Source organism: Lepidochelys kempii, chromosome 10 (assembly GCF_965140265.1).
Source record: "Lepidochelys kempii isolate rLepKem1 chromosome 10, rLepKem1.hap2, whole genome shotgun sequence".
In the NCBI taxonomy this organism is placed as follows: domain Eukaryota; kingdom Metazoa; phylum Chordata; order Testudines; family Cheloniidae; genus Lepidochelys; species Lepidochelys kempii.
Genome location: NC_133265.1, coordinates 49,093,933 through 49,117,327, shown reverse-complemented (window position 1 = coordinate 49,117,327; position 23,395 = coordinate 49,093,933). Strand labels below are relative to the sequence as shown.

The 23,395-nt window shown below is 47.3% G+C and overlaps 1 protein-coding gene across 8 annotated transcripts in view; it reads right to left on the bottom strand.

The window, feature by feature from the left end:
- Window positions 1-23,395, bottom strand: part of LINGO1 (leucine rich repeat and Ig domain containing 1) — a 462,452-nt gene that overhangs the window by 6,634 nt on the left and 432,423 nt on the right. Inside the window, exon 1 of one of the 8 annotated variants that reach the window (XM_073303468.1) lies at window positions 19,213-19,235. The exons of the other annotated variants lie outside the window; for them this stretch is intronic. Within the exon in view, the coding sequence (XP_073159569.1) occupies window positions 19,213-19,227 (15 nt within the window). The 5' untranslated portion in view covers window positions 19,228-19,235. Of the gene's footprint in view, window positions 1-19,212; window positions 19,236-23,395 lie in introns of those variants that run through there. 8 annotated transcript variants of the gene reach the window in all.

Here is a 23,395-nt window from a genome sequence, read left to right as displayed (position 1 = left end):
AGTCTAGTGGCTCTTCCCTCCTCATCCCCAGCCCTCCCTGCTCTGGAATGGAAGAGGCAATTTGAAAGTTAAATGAATGAAGGGAGCTGAGCTAGTGAAAAACTTGGAATGGGGAGACACTGAGCACTATATAAAGTTATTCTGGGGGAGTTATGGCTTTGCAAAGGCAGCTTATACCTTCAAACCATAAACAATCCCATCCCCTTGTCAGAGGGATGCTAAAGCTGCATGTCACATTGCTTCTGGTGTACTTATTTTTTATGTTGCTCAAGCTGTTATGAAGGATCAAATCACATTAATATCGTACATTATTTGTACAACTACCCCTGGCTCTGTTTATATCCATTGTTACATATACACTCTGCATTGCCTTCACTAATGCTATTTATGGCTATCGCTGAATATACTCCACACATTACTTTCACCGGTTCAGTTTATATCCATCATTATATGTATCCTGTGCATTACTTTGCCTCGCACTATTTATGGCTCTTGGATATACTCTGTGCATTAGTTTCATTGCGTCTGTTTATATCCATCATTTTATATAGATAGATGTCCCATGTACAACTTACTTTCCTTCCAAAAAAGATTATTTGAACATTTTTTGCAAAATGCAAGGATGAAAAGTGATGTGCAATCCATAAATGTATCAGTTTTCGCTATCTCATAAACCAGAACAGTAATGTCCTCGCCCACTTCAAACTGGGGTATTAATTACAGTCTGCTGCACAGAATTCCTCCCACAGTTTCAATTTGATATGGCATTCTTCACCTCTTGCCCTAGATTGCTGTGCAGTGTTGCTGGCTGCTGGTGAACAGCTGGTGCGTTCCACCCCAGAGGTGACTGCATTTCAGGAGTGTGCAAAGTGATTCCTGTGCGTACATAATTTGTAAACACGTCACAATCATTCCTAACGGGTTGTTCTAATGCTCACTGAGATCAGTGGAAAGGTTTCCATTGGCTTCACTAACTGGATCAGGCCACAAAGTGCTAAATGAATGTAGGATATTTATTATTAATCATCCTTCATGGCATAACATCAATATTGCCAACTATGCTGATCACAGTTATAAAGCCCTGGCTGGGATGATTTAGTTGGGGATTGGTCCTGCTTTGAGCAGGGGGTTGGACAGGATGACCTCCTGAGGTCCTTTCCAACCCTGATATTCTATGATTCTATGAACACTGCCATGTTAGTTTCACTGGCGTAGTATTTGATATCGCAGAGATGAGACCTGAATCTATTCTGAAGGATATAATTGGCTTCTGAGGCTGGGACAATACCAGAGACGTCAAGGTCTCAGCCAAGGGGCCTGCTACCTCTGCCAACTGGTGGCCAGACACTAGGGTGGACATAACCAATTAGTAGAGTCCTTGGTAGTTCCACTTGTGTGTTTGCCCAGCATATTCCTGTAATTAAGACAAACTTGGACCCTTGTTGAGTGAGTGGGCAGTAACGGTATCCAGGGAGCCAAAAGGAGCCATGTCCAGCTGGTGAGCGGCTATCTAAATACCTCCCCAGGGCTCTTCCTACATGGGTGGGAGCCAGAGCAGGTCTTCCACCCAGAGCCATTTCAAGGAGGCTAAACAAGCTGTTTTCTTGCTTGTGCAATATCCATCAGGCAAAAAGTGCTATTTATTTTGCAACTGCCGGAGTAAACTTTGCACCTCTGAAACCATGTCTTCCAGGAAGATGTAGAAATCCCTGCTAATGTGCTGCGACTCTGCTGGAAATGGGGCAGCAGGTTCCACTCTAAACTCTTTGTTGGATCACATTACATGCAGCGAAAGGAACGTTTTGCAGTGCAGTCGCTCAGAGTGCATGCTTTCAAAATGCATGCGCTTTCTCTTTAATCGTCATCTCTGTTAATCTCTCTTGGAATCCAATTCCCTATACTCACAATCTTGCTGAGAAAGACATAAAAAAGCAAAACATTATATGCAAAACAAAACACAGTCGAAAGGGTCTAATTGCACTGGAAAGACTTCACCTTATGATGCTGAAAAACAGCCTGCCTTATTTGGATGTGTTCTTAGCTGAAATTTCCGTGCTCGTCACCTTTATGGGCAACTGCTAATACTGGCTTCAGACAGGTGCAGGAATAGGGGGGGGGTTGTTGTGGTATCTCTCTTGATATTACAATCTGAACTTCCCCAAGAATTCCTCTAATAGGTGCCAAGTTCTTCCCTGGTGTACCTCCACCAGCATCAATGGAATCACACCTGGGGTGAATTTGGCCCTGTATATTCATCGTGATTTGCAACAGCTCTGATATGGCAAACAGCTTTGGCAACAACCTTTGTTTTGGCATGCAACACCGCCTATTGTTCCACTCCTAGACCCAGCAGAGCTTTGCCAATGCACTTAGTTCAGACTTCCAACCTAGCCACTATTCTCTAACCTGAGCCCTGTGCAAAGGCACACATCCTGCAGTGCACCTCAGTACTGACCTTCCACAAACTCCACCATTCAACCATCCCAAGGCTCCTCCCGAGCAGAGATCCATTGGAGCTGATTTACACCAGCTGAGGATCTGGCCCTATGCCACACATGGTGACAAGGGGATAATTTGCCTGGTTAGGCTGAAATACACCTGGTATTGTGGAATTATTACATGTTCTTTGTCTGAGCCTTCTAGTAACTGCACAGAATACAATGTAGCCATGAAAAACAACAGCAGCCAAATAAGCCTTCAGTGGTAGAATTTAAGGCTTTGGAGGCCAAGAGTTAAAAAGATGAACAAACATGATAAATGAACAAAGCAAAATCTGCATATTATTACAGACTAGACAAACCTACTTGCATATAATTAAAGTCTAGACACACCTCACGTAGTATGAGTTCTGGGCTAAATTTAAATCCATGATAAATACAAGCCCTGACAAAAACATCCGTAATGCTAATAGCTGAAGCCACATAAAAGGCCCAGGATAAAGACAACGAATACACTGAAAAATACAGTGTGAAGATGAGCTTTAAATCACTTCCGTTTCCCATTTACCTTTGGACATTTCAGAGCAAAACAAGTCTCTTCCAAGGCTGAGCTGACGATAGAAACTCCCTTCTAAAAATCAAGATTTTTGCATGATCTGATGTTGACTACCTAGCTCAGATCATGCAGCAATCACTGAAGGGGTAAAGGTCTGGCAGAGTTTGGAGCACTCTTGAATTTGCTCAGTGAGGGAAAATGAGATCTAACAAATGTACCCTCTGATCTGGAACACCCCTGCTTCCCTGAACCTAGTGAGTCACTTACACCAGTGCCCAAACGGTGTAAAATACCGCCATGGTAAAGACCCTCACAGGGGTGGATGAATGCAGAGCAACGGAGAATCAGGATCCAATCACTTTGACCTCACATTTGTGCAAATCTGGGGTGACTCCACTGAAATCACTGGGACCCACAGGAGTAAAACCAGTGTGAGGGCTGGAGAATCGCCCCCAAGAAGATAACTGCCCAATACATGGCTCTGCCCTGGTGGGCGGCATGTGACCCTGTCCATAACTTGGCCCTGGAGATAAGATCCATTCCTCCTAAGTGATGCTTCCTGGATCAGCAGGGGTGAGCAGCTGGGTTTGCTTGGCAGGTAGCGGTTAATCTAGCGGGAGGTGTATAACATGTTGCCCTTTCTTGGGAAGGGGTCAGAGCACCTCCAAGGAAGGAGTCTGGTCCAGGTATCTAGATGGGGATTTCTCCATGGTGTGGACTGGTTTCTTTTTTTCCCCTTTCCCTCACTGCAGGCCTAGAGAGAGGCCTTTGCTGTTTCTTGTGTAATTGCTCTGTGAGGGTAGGTCTACACAGCCTTAGCAGCAAGTCTCAGAGCCCGAGTTGAAGGATTTGGGCTTGCATGATGGTGCTAAAAACAGCTGTGTAGATGTTGTGGTTCAGGCTGGAGTTCAGGCTTTGAAACCCACCCCCGAGTTCCTGAGTTCAGAGCCTGAGTTCCAGCCTGAGCCCAGTCATCGACATGGCTAGGTACAGCACAATGTCTGAGAGCCCCAATCTGATACTCGCTGCTGCGGTTGCCACCTGCTATGTAGACGTACCTTGAAAAGCCGAATAAATACGCTGCTTCAGGGAGAGGGAAAGTGGCACCGCACACCGTCACTTACATCTGTGCAAAGTGGGAAGAAAATACCACCCAGCTTCTGATCTGGTTGTGTCTGGTACAGTTTCCCCAGGTGTAACTGACAATGAGGCAGCAGGTGGCAGTGAAGCAGGCTCACAGCCGCCAGCATACAACTGTACGGGAGGGAAAAACCCTGGCCCATTATGCTGTGACGTTGTGCACGTTTTTATGTCAGCACTATTATGTCAGCATGACATCAATTTCTGCACACATAACGCCTCCTCCACCATTGTCTGTGTCAGTGTTACAATCAGGGCTGGTTTCAAACCCATTTGGCCATCCTGGGTCCACAGGTCAAGCTTGAATGGTATTGGGTTTATGTTAAGCATAGGAGAAAGGGAGCCGAGAGAAAATTCCCACCTCTACCTCTCTATATCGAAGATGAAGGGGATGCTACTTAGCTGAGTGTAAATCAGTGTGGTAGACAGATGCCAATGCAGCTACACTGATTTACACCAGCTGAGGAGCTGGGCCAAAGGGGAGAATGGGAGAAGATGGGGGGAAAAAAGAGAAAAATACGGTAAAAGTAGATTGGAAAGGGAAGCGATTTGGAAAAAGTTGCAGAGAGGGAGAAAAATGAAAATGAAAAATTAAGAACAATGGGCCTGCTTCTCAGATGGCATAAATCTGCATAGCTCTACTTGGACCATACCTGTAGTATCAATAATTCCCCACTGGGGCCAGCCTAGAGGTATTTTTTGCGCTGGGTGGGGTGGGGAAGTGGTGGCTCTAATTCTGAGCTGGCATTTACACTGAATAACAGCACTTAAGTCAGCAGGATGGTCTCCATAATGAAAGCACGGACTACCCTGTAGCTAAAGAAGTAAACATGATGTAGCAAAAATAAACCAACTGAAATTGTCCTTTGGGAAAATGAAAACACAAGAGTTTAAACCCCCAGGGAAACACAGTTTGTGCACTTAGAAGGTTCATAAGTCCCCAGGCTCCCTGGAGTTTTGCCCATCCCTGTTTACGTGACTTAGTCTTTTTTTTTTTTTTGCAGAAGACAACGCCAAGTTATTCTATGTACCATCCCAGCCACGGAACCCCGTATTGTTACTGCTCGTTGCAATCAGAATCCTGGAGCCAGGAGCTTGGCCTTCTCTAGGCAGGGAGGAATCTGGAGTGGGGTTTCAGATAAGCTGACAGAGCAAGATTATTGAAAAAAAAAAAAGAAACAACAGAAATTTCTGAGTCAGCTTGTAAAAACATCTGGTAATCATAAATTATAGAGTGTGTGACGTTCACCCTTGAGCCAGCTGCCCATGAGAGACTCTCCAAGCATCTCCAGTGACTTTGGGAAACATTTTCTGAGCAAGAAAATAATGCATCAAAGTCACTGGAATTTGCTGGGGCACAGCTGGACGAGTCCTACAGTTCTCAGGGGTGGGCTGGTCGATCCCACTGCAGCGAGGGGCTGGACATCTGAAACCTAATACATTGGTGAGCAGATCCCACTGTGCTGGGAGTGTGAAGGCACAGAGTCCTGACCTGGACCCAGGGCTGTGGGTAGGGTGACCAGATGTCCTGATTTTATAGGGACAGTCCCGATATTCAGAGCTTTGTCTTATATAGGCTCCTATTACCCCCCACCCCCACTCCTGTCCCGATTTTTCACACTGGCTGTCTGGTCACCCTAGCTGTGGGACTAACCCTGGTCTCTGGATTTTGGGTTTATAAACAAACCCCACAAACAAGGGTCTCGGCTTCAGCCCTCTCGCCTCCTCCCAGCTGCACCAACTAAATCAAATTCTATTGCACTTGACTATGTTTTAGAGCTAAAGACTCCAGATTTACAAATAAATATTTAACAACATTTTCTGTTGGTAAGAGAGTTGCTTCTCGAGACCCTGGGCTCAGTGCTAAGTGTTCCTGTAGCTAACTGCAAAGCAGCAAAACAAGGGAAAAGCTTTAATTTGCCAAACACGTCTCTATCTGTTTCCTTCTCTCTCCATCATTCGCTTTGCTTCCATCATTCGTTTGCTCACTCTCTCTCTCTCCTGCCTCCTTTTCCATCCAAAATATATATATATATATATATATATATATATATATATATATATATATATATATATAGCCGGCTGACATCTGAAAACAGGCAGCTAGCCCAAAAGGTGTGTTTGGAGTCACTTAATAGATGCAGGTGAAGACCACACTGCACCCGACTCCAGACAGGGTAGGCTAAATGTTCCATTTAGGCTGCAGAAAGCCAGTGCTCTATAGGATTAAACTGGAGCCTTTCAGCATATTCCCAGCTCCCACTAGCCTGCTTTTCCTCTGCTGACCGCTTCTACTCCGACACCCACGCCCTGGTGTTCCAAAGTCCATACTGCATTCACCCCCATGCTGCTCTCCTAGCCAGCAGTCCACAGAATACAGCCTGCCCAGGAGAGCCTCCACTGTTCACCCATCTCACCTTTATATCATCCCGTCTTTCCTCCCCCTAGTCTCCCAATGCCCAAAGGGTGTAAAATGCCCCCATGGTAAAGATCCTCACAGGGGTGGATGAATGCAGAGCAACGGAGAATCAGGATCCTTTGCTTTCACCACGTCCCTCCATTATCACCTTGTATCTCACAATCTCTCATGTAAAAGGAAAATGTAAATAAATTCTAACCAAAAACCCAGAACTCCTCAGCACTGTCTCAGTATTGGCAGAGAGACAGGCCCATACTATGGAAAGGGAAAGATTTGGTGACAAGAGGTGAGAAGAAGGGTTGTCTTGTGGCTAAGGCACTTGACTGGGGCTCAGGAGATAGGGTTTCTATTTCCAGCTCTGCCGGTGATCTTGGGTAGGTCATTTCCCCTCCCCGTGCCTCAGTTTCCCCTCCCATCTTTTGGCTGTCTTGTTTACTGGACTGTGAGGCTCTCTGGGGCACAGATGGTCTCTGACTTTGTGTTTGTACAGTGCCTAGCACAAGGGCCCTGGTCTCAGTTGAAGTTTGTAGGTGCTACTATAATTCAAACAATAATAAGTGTCAGTAGCTCAATGTGTGGCAGCAGTCAAAACCCAAACAAAATGTTTAACGAATGGGATGGCAAATAGAACACACTATAGAAATCAATGGGAACCCAATCAGAATGCTGAGTTCTGATTAGCTCGAATAAAAAAAAAGATACAGAAGAGGTTGAGAAACCAGCAATACAAAAAGATTCAGAGGCATGAAATGGTTCTGCACAAAAAGCTCAGGAGTTTTTACTTTAGAAAGGAGATAAATAAGAGGGAACACAACAAAGATACACAAAATAATGAACAGTGCAAAGGAAGTTCATGATAAGACGAGACAGCAACACTCATGGTTCGGTTGTAAGCCAGCCACTAACGGCATGGGGTAGGAAGACACTTCCCCCAGAGGCACGTTCTTGCATAGTTGTCCATTATGGAATTTTTGCACAATCTTCTGATGTATCTGGTTTTGCCCACTGTAAGAAACAGGATACTGAGCTAGGTGGACCAGTGATCTGATCTGGTATGGTAATGGCTATTGTGAGGCTGCCATCTCAAGGATTGAACCAGGGGCCTCCAGAGCTAAAAGCTTGAGCTGCTACAGCTTCTGCTAAAGGACCTCTTCTGATCAGTAGGCACATGCACAGAGTAGGCACATGTTGCCATAAAACATCAAGGGGATGTATTTAAGATACCAATCCCTTTCTGGCATATGCGATAAGAAGCTGTATCTGCTAAATGGCATGGGTTGCCCCACACTGTCAGCACAGCTCTAGCTAGCTTCTCCCGACTGCCAGACTACTACTACCCTACCTGTTGCAAGACTGCTATGGAAACACAGCACGACTCTAGTTTGCCAAGCTCCTTCCGTACAGACATTCTCCCCAAAACACTTGGCTGAATTAAACAACACAGTCACAGGGATGAAAAATCAATAAGAGCAGAAGGAGGGAGGAATGACGAAGCACCGGCAAGACAAGGAGAACAAGAGGAGATGGAATAGGAAGTCAATGAAGTTGAGAGATGCCAGATGGGTGAGAGCTACAGAGGGGAAGCTCTGGGCCAGGTCCGTAGCTGGTGCAAATCAAGGTTGTTCCATGAAAGTCAATGGAGCTTTGTTGCTTTACATCTGCTGAGGATCTGGCCCAGTGTGTGAAGGGATGGGCAGGGGGCCAGTGCTAGATGAGTGATGCAGGCAGGGAAGGTAGCACAAAGGGTCAATTGCTTTGTAATGGGCTGGAGCCAGCCCAAAGAGAGGTTTTAAAACAACGAGGGCAAAGAGCCAATCATCTGTCAAGTGGGGCATCAGGATCATGGTTCCATGAAGGAGCCTGCTCCGCAAAAAACTCTCTCTCACAAGCATGACATTGAAGCCGCTTAACCTCAGTGTGGTTTTTTGGCCCCACTCTGTGAAGAGCCTGAGTCTGTGTGTTTTTAAATTAACATTCCGGTGCAAGAGGCGCACTCTCTTCTTAGATCCCTTCTTCCTCCCTCACTGAGATCATCTCTTTTGCTGTTCATGCTTCAGTGACCCACCAGCAAAGAAAACATCCTGACAAGCGATCAATAAGTAATTGTGAAGGCAGCTGTGTCCACCTCTGGGGTGAGAGAGAAATGAGACTTCTATGGCACGTGAAAATGGTGTAGTGGGCACCGAGCCGCCCACCCCATCGTCCCAAGATCCAGGAGAGCGAAAGCTCCGTTCAGCATCAGGTAATCCTGGTTCCCACAAAAGCTAGCATCATTTGTTGGGTCAGTATTTTCTGCATTGGGCAATGGTTTGGAGAACAGGATTTTTCTGTTTGCAAAGGCAAAGCATAGGAGAGCTCCATTCAGTTGTGGAATAATCTCCCAAGGGAAACTCCATCACTTGAGACATTCAAAATTAAGTTAGACAAAGCACTGGAGAATGATGTACTATAGGGGAAAGTCCCCCATTGGCCAGGCACATGTTCCAGTAGTCGACTAGGTCTTTTCCTTATTCAACTCCTCAGACTTCACTGACTCCTCTGAGTCAATTAGGTTCTTGACTCTCTGGAAGTAAGGGCTGGGCCAGCAGAAATCTTAGTAGATTGCTTGAAGGGACCCTTGCTCAATGGGCAGATGAGGACGGGGAGAGCCATGAACGAGATTTGAGAGCCCAAGAATAGACTCTAATGTAGCATCGGGATGTTTCCTTCCCCATTCCACTTCCAGCTGCCAAAGGAGGCAGGGAAACTCCTTTTTGTGCTCATGAAGCATCCACAGTAAGGCAGTGAGAGAGAGGCTTATCAAAGGAGATGCCTCTGGTCTATGTGACAGGGCAGATGCAACCCCAGAATAGTGTCAGATAAATGCCCAGAGCCAGCCAGTGACAAATCTTTGGATGAAGCCTTCTCTGATGCAACTAATGCAAACAGGTCTTCTTGGAAGAGAATAGAATCCCCAGCCACCAGAACTGAGTTTATTGTCACCTTCATGCTACTATGAAAGATAACCATCTTCTGCTCATGGCACAATGGAAAACTGGCCCTCTGCTCTACCTACTCTGTGCATTTCCCATCGTACACTGCAGGGAGGACTGTCTACACGAGTATTTGTTGGGTGCAACGAAATCTCTCTCGCTCTAGGTTCCGTGGAAGTGGCTGGTACAATGCACCCTTGCTCTGCTGTGCTCTGAGTGTGACCCAGGTTGGAGAACCAAATCATAGCCTTGATCTTTCCACCAACGTAGATTCATAGGGGTAAAGGAATACTGTTCTTCAGGGAGTAGAAAGTGGGGCTGTGGATTCCTCACAAAGGACGGGTTTGTGCATTCCTCTCTTCCCCTCATAGATGGCAGGCAGCCACTGTGCATGTAAACTGCCAGAAGGAGCGAGCTAGAGGGAGAAACTTGGGCACAAACTGGACCAAAATGAGGTGTTGGGCAAAAAACTCAAACCCTGATACCCCCACAAATAGCTTTCCGTGCAAAAGTCTTTAGGATAGAGCAGATTCCAGGATCTGTCCAGAAAATAGAAGGTCTCAAAAGACCATCCCTAGCCACAAAGAAGGAATTCTGCCATGGATTCTCAGGTCCAGCTGATTTTCAAAGCACATCCTTAAAGGCCTCCTACCACCAATCTCAGAAACGGCATGTGGCCAGCAGCACCAGCACAGTGAGGGCCAAATTTAATGGCGGGTCTAAGTTGGTGTCACATCTGCTAGTTCCCACAGTGTGTAGGTTCCATTAGCTCAGCTTACCACCCACTTACAAAACTGTAACGTACACCCACACCCCTTACACACTTCCTAGTCACTGGAATTGGGGCGGATTCATCCCGGTGTAACTGAGAACAGAAGTTGGCGCCCTGAACCTTCAGTTGGGCATTGGAGTCAGTGGAGCCTCCTCAGTTTACACCAGTTGAGGATCTGACCCACATACTCCCTTACGCATCCTGGCTGGGGAAATAGTGGGTTAGATGGCGTCAAAGTCAGTGCAAGGCGTAACGTACGGTACACCCTGAATGAACTCTGCTATTCTAAACCTTGCCCTGCCTTCTCTCTTTGCTCTCTCTCATCCTCCTTAGCCCACCCACTCTCCATCTTGCTTTGTTCCTGGCTTATTTTCCTTGCTGTTAATTCTGGTTGATCAGAGGAATAATTTAACCCATATGCAGACACAGCCCAAACTGCCACTCCCCCAACCCCCACTGTGTGTGCCTTCCATTTCCCCTCAGCCTGGAAGGCCCCATTGGCTGTCTCCAAAGGAGGAGAAGAGCAAGAGGAGTGGAGAGTTCCCTGGTGTCTATGCCGCCCAGCTCCCCGTTTGGATCCTGACTTATTACCCATCATGCTGCTTGATGCTCAGGCTTCCCAAGCGTTCTGGCACTGTGACTGGAGGGTATCGCAATTTTAAATAAAGCACAAGTCCATTACTCTGGTCTGAATGAGAGACGGCCTCAAACCCAATGGATCTGCTCACTCTGAGCTGGTCTATGTGCCTGACAGTTAACCTGAGTGCTAAAGGCAGAAAAGTGCTGAGTGCATCAGCCAATGGGAGCCAAGCAGGTGTCAGCTCCGTAGCACCTGGAGGATAGGTGCAGTAACAGCATAAGCGATGCAAACGACCCCCACTCTGCCCCATCAATGTGCCCGAACTCTGACATGCCAGGGCCACTGCCAAGTGTGAGGTGGCATTCCACATGCCATGCTACCGAGCCCTTTGCCTGTCGGCTGAGACATATCGATATCTGCCACTTACATGGCCCCAACACTGTGATATCTGACTACCTCACAAGCACTGATGAACTGATCCTCCCAACACCCAGGGAGGTACCATTATCCCCATGTTACACATGGGCGATTCAGGCATGGGAAGGTCTAAGTGTAAGCAAGTGCGTGGCCTCGGGGCTTCAAGGGAACCACACACATGGGCAGTGTTAAGCACGCACTGATGTGCTTTGCTGAAGTGAGGCCTATGGACTCACCAAGGTTACGCAGAGAGTCCGCAGCAGAGCCAGGAACTGAACCTCCGTCTCCGGAGTCCCAGTCCAGCGTGTTGACTAATATATGCTGGCTAACATATATATCATATTAACAATATATATTATCTGCCCCATATAGATATTGGCATGCATTAAGCACTGGTAACATTAAGCACAAATACTGTAACAGTACTCTGGCCTCAATTGGCCTCCACCATAACCCTGTTCACTTATGCTAAGTATCCCATAACTCCTTGCATTTGCTGAAGTAACCGTTTGGCATAAGCAGGGAGGAAATGTGTCAAAATCAAGATACAGTTGTTCTATGTCTTACTACAAACTAGGAAGTACCTTCACAGCCAAGCACCCGTAATGCTAGTATCCAAAGCAGAACAAGTCAGAGGGGTTGGATTTTAGTGATGTGTAAAAGAGACTGACGTGTAACTTGTAAAATCATCATATAAATAATACCAGCAGAAATGTGTAACTTGGGAAGCTCCCCGTCTGCATATGGTGAATGTACCATCGCTGCATGAGATGGGAGCTCAGAGACTGGTATCGTATAGAACCTTTTCCTTGTACTATGTTATTAAACCTGACTGACGCTTAGTATTTAATTTCTTGAGTATATTTCATAACGCACCAAAGTGTGGTCAAGCAGTTGACTATTCAATTAACCAACAAGTGTATTCACCACAAAGACCATCCTTCCCTCCTCAGTGTATGGAAGGCTACCATACCTGGTAGTGGGTTTTTGAGGTGGATGCCTTCCCCTCGGCACGGCAGTAAGACTCTATTCATACCAGTTGTGAGACGGTAATGAGTTTCCAGCCCTATCACGCTGGGCTGGATATTTCCAGCTGTCTCAAGCTGAGACATCATACCCCACCACCGCTCTACTGCGCACCTCTGACAGTCATGAGCCAGAGCACAGAGCCTGAGTCTCCAGCAATCCGAGCTGATGTCTCTTGCAGTGACATTGGTTCACATGTCCTATGTTTAATTTAAGGTTAGAATGTTCCTACTGGCAATGTTTTTGTTCCCGCTGCACATTCCCTAAAATAACCTGACAATGAACGTGATGTTATTCTAGTTACATAAAGGTATGTTCTCCTATCTGTAGGAAGGCAACTACATCATTAAACAGGAATGGGCACAACGGACCAGATGCTCAGCTAGAGTCAATCAGCACAGCTCCATTCACTTCAGAGAAGCTATGCTGATGTACACCAGCTAAGGATCCGGCCTGGCATCGTTAAATATGCAGTATCCTAAGACTTTCTAGAACGTCAGCGCTATGACTGCAATGTATCACCATGAGGCCAGGATGACGTTAAGATAATCCATCAGCAGTCGACACTGCAATGCCAATGCAATAGCAATGCATGCTAGGACAGACAGTAATACTACATCAGACTGTCGGACCATTATCCCTGTGATGACGTCATAAAGCCACAGGATGTCACATGGACAGTATTATTGTGTATCACCACACAGAGCATGGCATGGCCTAGATGCTTAGATCCTAAGGTGATGGGTCACTTGGCTCACTAGCTAGCTAGAGCAGTCTACACAGCCCACGCACAGCATTGTGACTGTGTTGCCAGTGTGGTTTACTGACAGTGGCGAGTACATTGTGCCTGCAGTGAGGGTACAGCAGCTACGTGGTGTTATGTTGTTCTCACGGTGGCTGTGCTTTGACCGCACAGTGGCAAGGGTACGACGACGGTGCATTGCTCTAGAGGCAGATCATGCAGCAGTCTCCTAGTGGCAAAGGCTGGTGCCAGGCTGGCTCTCTCATGGGGGGGAGGGCAGCGTGGTGATCTCATGGCCCCAAGGGCATAAGTGTGAAGCAGTCTTACCGCGGTGAGGGTCCTGTGACTGCGGCGTCCTGCTGCTCTCCCACCAGCTGCAACACTGTGACTTTTTGCTATGTCCCACGCTTTCCCTGTCTGGGCCCTTGTCCTGGTCACTGGGACATTTCCTCTCTCTCTCTGTGTCTGCAGCCATTCAGGGCACTGGCCAGCCCTGCCATCATTTCTAGTTGGGATTCAACGGGCCGGAGAGCAGGCAGCGATTTGGAACTTTGGTTCTGAAGGTGACACTGGTGTATTTCAAGAGACAAACGCCTGAGCCCTGTCTACCTATCTCATCGCAGGGCTCCTTGCCACCAGCCTGATCTCTATCTCTCTCCAGGTTATCATCAAGTTTATTTCCCGTAACAAAAATATTGCCCCAGGAATTTCCAGAGAAAGGGGAGATAAAAATGAATGAAAGAAAGAACGAAAAAGGACAAAGGAGAGAAAGAGCCTCCTTGCAGCCTTGCCATCTTCGGGCTGTTTTTACATGTATAATTCTTCTTTCCCCCATCTCTCGCTTGTTTGATTTTGCATTATTTATGGCTTGTCTTCAGGGCGAGTGTTTGTTGTTATTGTTTCATTCGACAATAAAACAGATTAGATAAAAACAAACTGTGCTGAGCTGGGGCTGGATCGGCTTGACCTCCAGTCCGTGATGCAATGGACTGAAGGGCTCTGCAGGAATCAGCTGCTTTGCGGAGCCGTCAGGCTTTTCAAACGCACGTAGGGTTCTGCACAGATACCAATTGTCCTTGCTGACGTAGGAAAGGGGAGCCGCATTTCTCCCTAATGATCACCCCCAACCCAGTTGCTGAAGTTGCTCTCTCTTCTCCTCTCCCCAAAACCCTCCGTTCTTGTGTAACCCACACACCTTCTGGGTGTGGTGTTCTGTCCCATCTAGTGGCACCCAGACCACTTAAAGAGAGAGAGAAAATGAATCTGTTCTACAGCCTTAGCTAACAGCCAGTTGGCTTTTAGCTCATGCGGTAGAGGTTCATGCACTAAGCTCCAGAGATCCCAGGTTCGATCCCGCCTGCCAACCACCGGGGTCTGTCGATGTTACAAGTGGGGGCTCTCCGGGATTTCAACTGGGAAGACTCTGAAGCTCAGGGTGTGCTTCCTGAGCTAGGGGAAGTATGTAACCCACACACCCTCTTGGTGTGGTGTTCTGTCCCATCTAGTGGCACCAAGACCACCTAGAGAGAGAGCGATAAAATGAATCTGTTCTACAGCCTTAGCTAACAGCCAGTTGGCTTTTGGCTCATGCATTAAGCTCCAGAGGTCCCAGGTTTGATCCCGCCCGCCGATGACCAGGGTCTATCGGCATTACAGTTGCACAACATGGGGAAAAATCAATGGGTTTCAATCCAATGGCAATCTTTCCACTGGGCTTAATAGGTGTTGGCTCAGACCCTATCAGCCAGATGTTCCAAAGAACTCAGCTCTCATTAGGCACCTAAATAAGTGACCAGGATTTCAACTGCTCAGCACATAGGGTGCACGTTGCAGCATTGCCAGCTTTCACAATATTTGGTGTTTTGCTCAAAGCAGGAGCTCCAGGAGTCACGGGGATACACCCAATCTCTACTTCACTGAAGTAAATTTCTAGCTATCCTGGTCAGAGAGAGAAGCTGGAAACCCTCAGTGCTAAACGTTAAAAAGCCAGGAGTGAACCAAAACTCCAAAAGTGGGTGTGGTTTGTTCATTTTAAAACTCCGATGATTTTTAAGCCAATCTCCTGAATTTTGGGGCTTGGCTCATGATTCTCAAATGCTTGGCGTTGATGACGCTGATGTTGGGTGCTGAATGCTTCTGAAAATCTGCGCCCGGAGCTCTTGAAAACGCAGTCCCATGCATCCAGCCAGTATAACCTGTTTGCACTGTGTTGCACAAGGAGTGAGGGACAAGGCTCAATTCCCTGGAGCAGCACTTTAGCATGGTCATGAAGCTGTCGGATTACAGATGAAATACATGATAATTTTAATGTCTTCAATAATGGCTTAAAACACGTTTGCAGCTTCACGCAGCAGCAGATCCACCATGGGGTGCCCCTTTCTTCATTCTCCATCCCTTCCTCCTACATTTCAGCAGCCACTCATGCAGGAAGCCTGCAGATGCAGGGAAGCAGGAGCCCAGGAGAAGGAGCTCACTTCTGGCCAGCCCTTGATTTTTTTCTGTAGGATGAAAGAGGATGATTTCTCCACACCCCAAACAATGATTATAATAATAACAAAGAGAATGCACCTTAGGCTGCGTGAGAATACATGTAATCACCGGGAAATACTGTGTGTTTAAATTAAAATGGAAATGGAAGGCCAGGGTTTCCATTTCAGTTCAGCTTCTGTACTATTTCATCTTGAAAAGGATAAACAGACTGAGTACAACAGTTTAGTGGCAACAAATAATGGCAGCTAAATCCAATGGTTTCTCAGAGCAAGTCATAACACAAAGCCAAAGGGACAGTGGGAGATCCAAGACGTAGCAGCAGTGCTGGGAAAGAGGAGCTAGGGCAGTGTACAAACAGGTATGGGGCTTGCCCTGCGCAGGACAGACGGGGCTCAGGTCTGAGCATCTCAATGGTGTTGGGTCGCTACTCCACTGTGGCACAGCCAGTTGCTCAGGGAGCCCATCTCTGAAGCACAAGGAGGCGGTTGGCTGCTTTCCCATTTGGTGGGTCGTTCTCCTGCAACCCAGGCTCTGTCTCTGGAGCAATGCCCTTAAGGGGCAGCGTGAAGAAGCTGGCATGCTGATGTGAACATGAGAATGACACCCCAGCTGAAATTCACCCAGCCCTGCTTGGAACAGTGGAGACGTTCACCAGTGAGTGGCCTCCCCTCTGAGTGTGGCTGGCCACAAAGAATCAGGTCCGATTCATTCAGGGAGGGAGGACTCAGGCAAATGTCATCAGTAGAGTTGGGCAGAGGATGGAAATTCTGTTGTGAGAAGGATTTTGAAATTTGGCTTCCTTTCAAATTGGAACAAACCCTGAAAATTTCAAAATCCTCCTCCGAAGGAAAATTGCAGGAAAAAATTGTTTCAGATAGCTCAAAATGTTTCATTTTGATCTGGACTTTTTTAAAAAAATGTATCTAACAGTAGAATACACACTATAATACAAAACGGAAACACCAAAATGAAAAGTTTTCAAAACAAAAAATCAAAACATTTCCTTCTACAGGACATTTCAACATCCTTGGAACTATTTTACCAAAAGAAATGTCAGCAAAATCATCAGATTTCACAAAGTGTTTCAGTTTGGACAGAACTGCATTTTCCAGTAGAAAATAGTTCCACTGAAGTTTTTCTAACCAGCTGTAATCATTGGCCACATCTCCCTACAGCTCACCTATCATGAAAGACAGGTCTATCAATAGCTATTAGACAATGTGGTCAGAGACGCACCCCCATGGTCTGGGTGTCCCTAAACATCTGGCTACTGGAAGCTGGGACTGGATGACAGGGGATAGATCACTCTATAAATTGCCCTGTTCTTTCTTTCCCTCTGGGGCACCTGGCACTGGCCACTGTCGGAAGACAGGCTACTGGCTAGATGGACCATTGGCTTGATCCAGTATGGCTATTCTTGTGTTCTTTTCTAGGCTCATCCACTCACCAAGCTAGAATCTGTGGCTTACTTGGATTCAAAGGGCTGGCCTCTCTTCTTATTGAATATACTCCTGGCTGAAACTGGTCAAGTCTCTTCCACACACATTTACCCTATTACAGGGATTCTCAAACTTCGTTGAACCGCGACCTCCTTCTGACAGCAAAAATTACTACACGACCTTAGGAGTGGGGACCGAAGCCTGAGCCTGCCCAAGCCTCACCACCCCAGGCAGGGGGGCCAAAGCCGAAGCCCAAGGGCTTCAGCCCAGGCAAAGGGCCTGTAACCCTGAGCTCCGCCACCAAGGGCTGAAGTCCTCAGGCTTCAGCTTCGACACTGGGCAGTGGGGCTCTGCCTTCAGCTTCGACATGGGGCAGTGGGGCTCAGGCTTTGGCCCCAGGGCCCCAGCAAGTCTAACGCCTGCCCTGGCAACCCCATTAAAATGGGGTTGAGACCGACTTTGGGGTCCTGACCCACAGTTTGAGAACCCCTGCCCTATTACATAAGGAAACTTCTACCCTCTGCTAATGCCAGCTCCTTTCTTACTCTCCGTTTCCCACAAGTTACTGTTCACAGTGATTATTTCTTTGGCATGCTCAGCACTACATGAGATCTACAAATAAAGACAACTCCTGTCCCAAAGAACTCAGGGCCAGATTCTCAGCTGATGTAGTTCCGCTGAAGTAAATTTATCAATTTACCCGAGCTGAGGATCTGCACTGCAGTTCTTCCCCTATCTGACACTTTCCTCCATGCACAGCGCTCGAGTAGGAGTGTCTTGCATGGGATGAGGACAAGACAAGACATTGCTGGAACATAAGCAAGGAGCTGCAAAACTGGGATTAGGACGCTGGCACTAATTCTTCACTGCCCTGCTCCTTGTGTAAAGGGAGCACAATACGCAAACAAATCAGAATGGGAACACTTTACACTAGTGCCCATGGTGACATGAGGCAGAAGCTCCGAAAGGAAGAAAGAACCAGGCCCTTATAGGCTGGATTCTTTGACAGTAGCTCCACTGATCGCAATGCTGATTTATACCGAGTATCTGGCCCCAAAAGTTGACAGTCCATGTTCTAACTCATGCTAAGGTGGTGCAAAGGGAACAGAAAGCTGCTCTACACAGGCACCTGGGACTGACCCTGGAGAAAGGGAATCTCTGGCTGGTGTAGAACACTACCTCCCCATCAACATAGTGGGTAGGATTGGGAGAGAAGGTGGCCAAAGCTCAGTATGCTCTGGCAGTTCCCAGCCTGCACGCCAGTCCTTTGGGAACTATTACAAGCCAGTTTAATTTAGAGCGGCCCAGGGGCTACTCTAAGTTACTCGAGGGGCTAGGCTGGCACCAGGCACCAAGGATCAAGGAAGTGCAAAGGTGGCCCTTCTCTGCAGCTTCGCCCAGCTGTGAGGATCTAGCTCTACGTTCCCACCCCTTCTATTTCCAGAAAGGACATAGAGATCTTGTCCTCTGTAGAAAAACTGCAGCTCCCCAAATGCAGGAGAAGAATTAAAACATCCAACAGGTCAAAGTGATAGCGGTGTGGGCTCCCTCTTTTGACACTGACACTAATTATAATGCGTTGCTATGGGCAGAGGTTTGGGTTGGGGGCTGCTGTTTTGGGCATCCCAGGGCTAAGAGCCTCCCGCATGATTTATCCGATTCATAGATTCATAGATACTAAGGTCAGAAGGGACCATTATGATCATCTAGTCTGACCTCCTGCACAACGCAGGCCACAGAATCTCACCCACTGACTCCTGCGAAAAACCTATGTCTGAGCTATTGAAGTCCTCAAATCATGGTTTAAAGACTTCAAGGAGCAGAGAATCCTCCAGCAAGTGACCCGTGCCCCATGCTACAGAGGAAGGTGAAAAACCTCCAGGGCCTCTTCCAATCTGCCCTGGAGAAAAATTCCTTCCCGACCCCAAATATGGCGATCAGCTAAACCCTGAGCATATGGGCAAGATTCACCAGCCAGATACTACAGAAAATTCTTTCCTGGGTAACTCAGATCCCACCCCATCTAATATCCCATCGCAGGCCATTGTTTGTGCCAATCCTCCAGCCTCTTTCCCAGTCCAGAAAATAATGTCTCAGTCTATTCCAACAGCCCCCCAGATAGACCCCAGCCCTCCTGTGCTCCTCAATCACATCCCCTTGCTCACCTCTTATCGTCTGATGACTTCAAGGCTAATTTTCTTAACCCGGCCTTGTGACTAACCTTAAGATCCTTCATCCTCCTGTATCTTCCCCAAGCCTTCAGTACGCTTCCTCTTGTACACTGCCCACAGTGTGCTAGGTGTCTTCTCGACGGCCTTGTACAAAGAGCTGGAATGAGTCTCTGATTTGTTCTGCTCCACTATTGATACACCCAGGATTCTGTTTGCTTTGTTAAGTGCTGCCAGGCACTGAGCTGATGGTGTTTTAAGTTGCCCTCATCCATAGCCCCGGTTCCTTTTCTTCATCGGCCTCTAGCAGCACGTATTCATTTAAGGCATAGTGCTGCCTGACATTTTTTGATCTAATCCTCATTATTTCTTATTTCTCCATGTTCAACTACATGGGCCTCTTGTCAGCTGATACTAGGGAAAGAAACAAACTGCTGGCCACATAGACAGCACCACTCGGTTTCACAACAATAACACTGTACATAATAATTTCAGTGTTTTCCTGAAATACTTAATGAACCACAGGCCATGTCCAAAGGGCCTTATTTGGGTACATTTCCATTAGACACCATAAGAGGCTCAGGAGATATGGAGTACAGAGCTCAGATTCTGGCCCTAAATGGATAGAACGTTCACTTGATTCCCGCTTGTAATGCAAACTCCTGAAATAGAGCAGCTCTTTAAAAGCACACGACAACACTAAACAACAGTTTTGGACAGGAAGTGAAGAAAACTGTATGCAAATGAAATGGGCAACAGACAGAATGGAACTGCCTGATCTGGCATCTGACGAGGGTACAGTTCAAGGATTAAGACCCCCTATTCTTGCAGAAACAATGTCATGAGGCCAGGACCTCAGTTGGGCATCTCATCTGGAAGATAGCATCTCCAGAGATACAATGCCCACTAACGCCATGCCATGCAGGGGTGTCAGCTCGGGATGACTCACAGGGAAGAGTGCCAGCTGCTGAGTCATGTGTGCCATCCACTGCCTGTAGCACCCTGGGGGGACGATTCTCCATAACCCTGTAACTTGTGCAGTCATTTACACTTGTGCAAAATGGGTGTAAAACCCTACCACTAAGGGGAGGAAGTGGGGGTTTCTGATGGGGTGCCAGAGTTGGCAATGGTGACGCAAGGCAGAGGAGAATTGAGCCCTGGGTTTTCCTTGTACACCAAGGTCTGGGCAGCCTGGACTCCACTTACTTGGTGAGAGCTGATTATATCCCAGCCCGCAATGGCATAGCTGCCGACTGCTGGGGATCCCAGGGGGTACTCCCCCAGCAATAGTGGGGGTGGCAGCATCTAGGAAGGAAGGCAGCCCTTAGGCAGTTTTCAGCGAATCAAGGGGTGCTAGCTACTTGCAGATAAACACAGGGTGCTCAAGTCACACTGCCCTTAAAGAGAGATGCCATTGGAGAAGGGCATTCCGGTTCGGAACAGCAGGGGAAACCAGTGCGATTCCTAGTGCTAATAAACCATCACCTGCACTGACAGAGGGCCTTGGGTTGGGGCTACTTGCCCAGGGGGAACCCCTTGCAACATTTGTTTCACATGAGATCCCATCTCTTTGGCTCTCCCGCACTGCAGGAAATGGACAGTCCACACTCTTAGCTGCATGTTCCTCTCTCACTGACAAGGGGGAGAAAGGAAGACAGGTTCAGAGTGTCAATGAAGAGGAGGATTTATTGAAGCATTGCAGAGAGTCATTGCCCTTGGGAAGCAGCCTCCCCGTAAGGTACTCAGCCTTTCCCAGTCACCTCCAGCTTGTCTCCCAGGTCTGAATTATTAGTTGCTTCCCATTTCACGCAAGAAATCTTGAATCTAAACAATGAGCTGAACGAACAGATCATGCCACAATCTTTCTGCCTTGCCTTCCTATGGGAATTCCCCATCAGAGACCAATCCAATTAAGGTGCTGGTTATGAAATTAACCATAATTACAAGAGAGAGAGATGTAATGTTTTGCATTCTGATGAAGAAACAGAATGGCAATAATAATAATAAAAAAAGATTTGGTCCTTTTGAGGTAAAACTGAGCAACGTAGGAGAGGGAGAGAGAGGGAGGTGGAGAGCAAAAGCCTTGATAGACAGGAGCAAGGGGAAGAGAGAGAAGCAAAAGGTTTGAGGCACAGAGGGAAATGGAGGAGGAAAACGACAGCAGTGGAATGGCAGAGAAAGAAGGGGAGAGGTGAAGAGATAGAGATTAAGAGAATGGGAGCTGGGGGGGGGGGAGGGAATCAGAAAGACGTGGGAGGGGAGACGCGTACAAATCTCTGTAGCAAAGGTGCCGAGCGTCTTGTTCATTAAAGCAGAAGATTAACAGTGCCCTGCATTTCAAGGGGATATTTATAACGATTGAGTCCCGTTTAGACCCCTTCAGGCTAGGAAACCTCAGCACGGCGGGAAATTGCTGGCTAAAGGACTGGGCGGAGGATCCTGAAAGTAATGGAGAGACAGGAGAGCAGTTAAAGGAGCTGAAGATGGAACACCAGGGAGTTGGGGTAGTTAAGGGCACTTAGGGATGAGCATATAGGAACCAAGCAGTCATTTAACTAGCCTGGTCTGCTGTCCCTGACAACCACCGGCCTTACATACTTCAGAGGTAGGGGTTTTAGCCAGGCATTTTTCTGGCCTCCCAAGCTGTTGGATGGGAGTGCCACACACACACAATGAACTCACCCTCTGCACTGCTGTGCAGTAGGGGAGCATCACCCTCTATGTTTTACAGATGGGGAGCTGAGGCAGAGAGATTAAGGCACTTGCCCTAGCTCATACAGGCAGGCAGCGGCAGAGACAGAAACTGAACCAAGATTTCTTGACTTGCAGGCCAGACCCCAAGATCATCATTCTTCACTGCAAGCCCTACCCCACACGGGGCCAACCGGGCAACAGGCTGTCTGTCCTGATACCCTGAAGCATGAGACTTGAGAGCCTAGCTAGTGTGACAGCAGGTACTCTTCCTTGTTCGGATGAAGGCAGGCACCTTTGTAGCTACAGTTTGCTATGGTTAAGGTTACATGATAAATTCAGTGAGAAGCCCCTATTTTTAATATGCGCATAACTTTCCAAAACATTCCCATTTGGGGCTGAAATTCACTAATTCTGCCTCAAGCAAATGCTTTCCCTAGAGCTTGCAAAAACCCTATCAGTTGGGGTTGAGTCCAGCGAAAGAGGGAAACATGCACTTCCCCATTTTTTAAAGGGCTCTTATAATTTCTCCTACATGGCTACAGCTGAGATGTGCACCTTGTCCAGGACACAGCCCTCACTGAGGACTAGCACCTTTGCAAGAATTGACTTGGATATCACAAGACCATGTAGAAATCACACACAGAGCATCCTATTCTAGTACTGCCCTCATCACCACAGCACTGGAGTGCCTGCCCGCAGTGCATTAAGTGATGTGGCCAACATCTGTCACATGCAGTTCATTTTTTGTCTCATTCTCTCCCATGAAAGGGTTGCACATCAGCCATAATTCTCATGCACAATATCTCTTGGACTTCCAGCTGGGAATGCACCACTCAACCACTCCTTACCAAGGAGCTGTGGATTCTGCTATTGGCAACCCCTCTATTGTCTGTACTATTCTCTGTCCCCTAGTGAATCTTATTCATTTTTAAACCACTGCTGTGCACTGAGTAGACATCTTCCTTAAGCCACCCCCCCCACTCCTCCTCCCAGCCCAAAAGACTCATACAGGTCCTTAAATGGGTCCCTCCAATGTGCACTACCTGGCACTTGTGTGCATTTAGCTTGATCGGCCATTGCATGGCCCACTCTCCCACTCTTACTAATCCTGTCTATTACAGCCTAGGGACCAACCAAGATTGCAGCCCCCTCACGCCAGGTGCTGTACAAACATGGAGTAGTAGATAGATAGTCTCTGTCCCAGAGAGTTTACAATCTAAATCGACAGGACAGACACCGGGTAGGGGGAAAGGGAAAGAAACATGCATCCAGAGTGATCTATGTGATGGCAGCAAATGACATGGTCATTGCCTGACTCCCCGCACCCCCAATTTTGATAGGTCATGACTCTCCCTGTAGTCTGGTCTAACCCCAGTAATTTGGCTGGATTAGGCAATTTTGTCACCCCACTTCCAATAGGACTGTGTTAATTAGCATATTTAGCAACTTGAGTCCTAGCACTGATGTCAGGGTTCCCAAATTATTCATTCACTCTTGACCTTTGCTTCTTCTCTTTTCTGATCCTTTTCTTATGGCAGGACT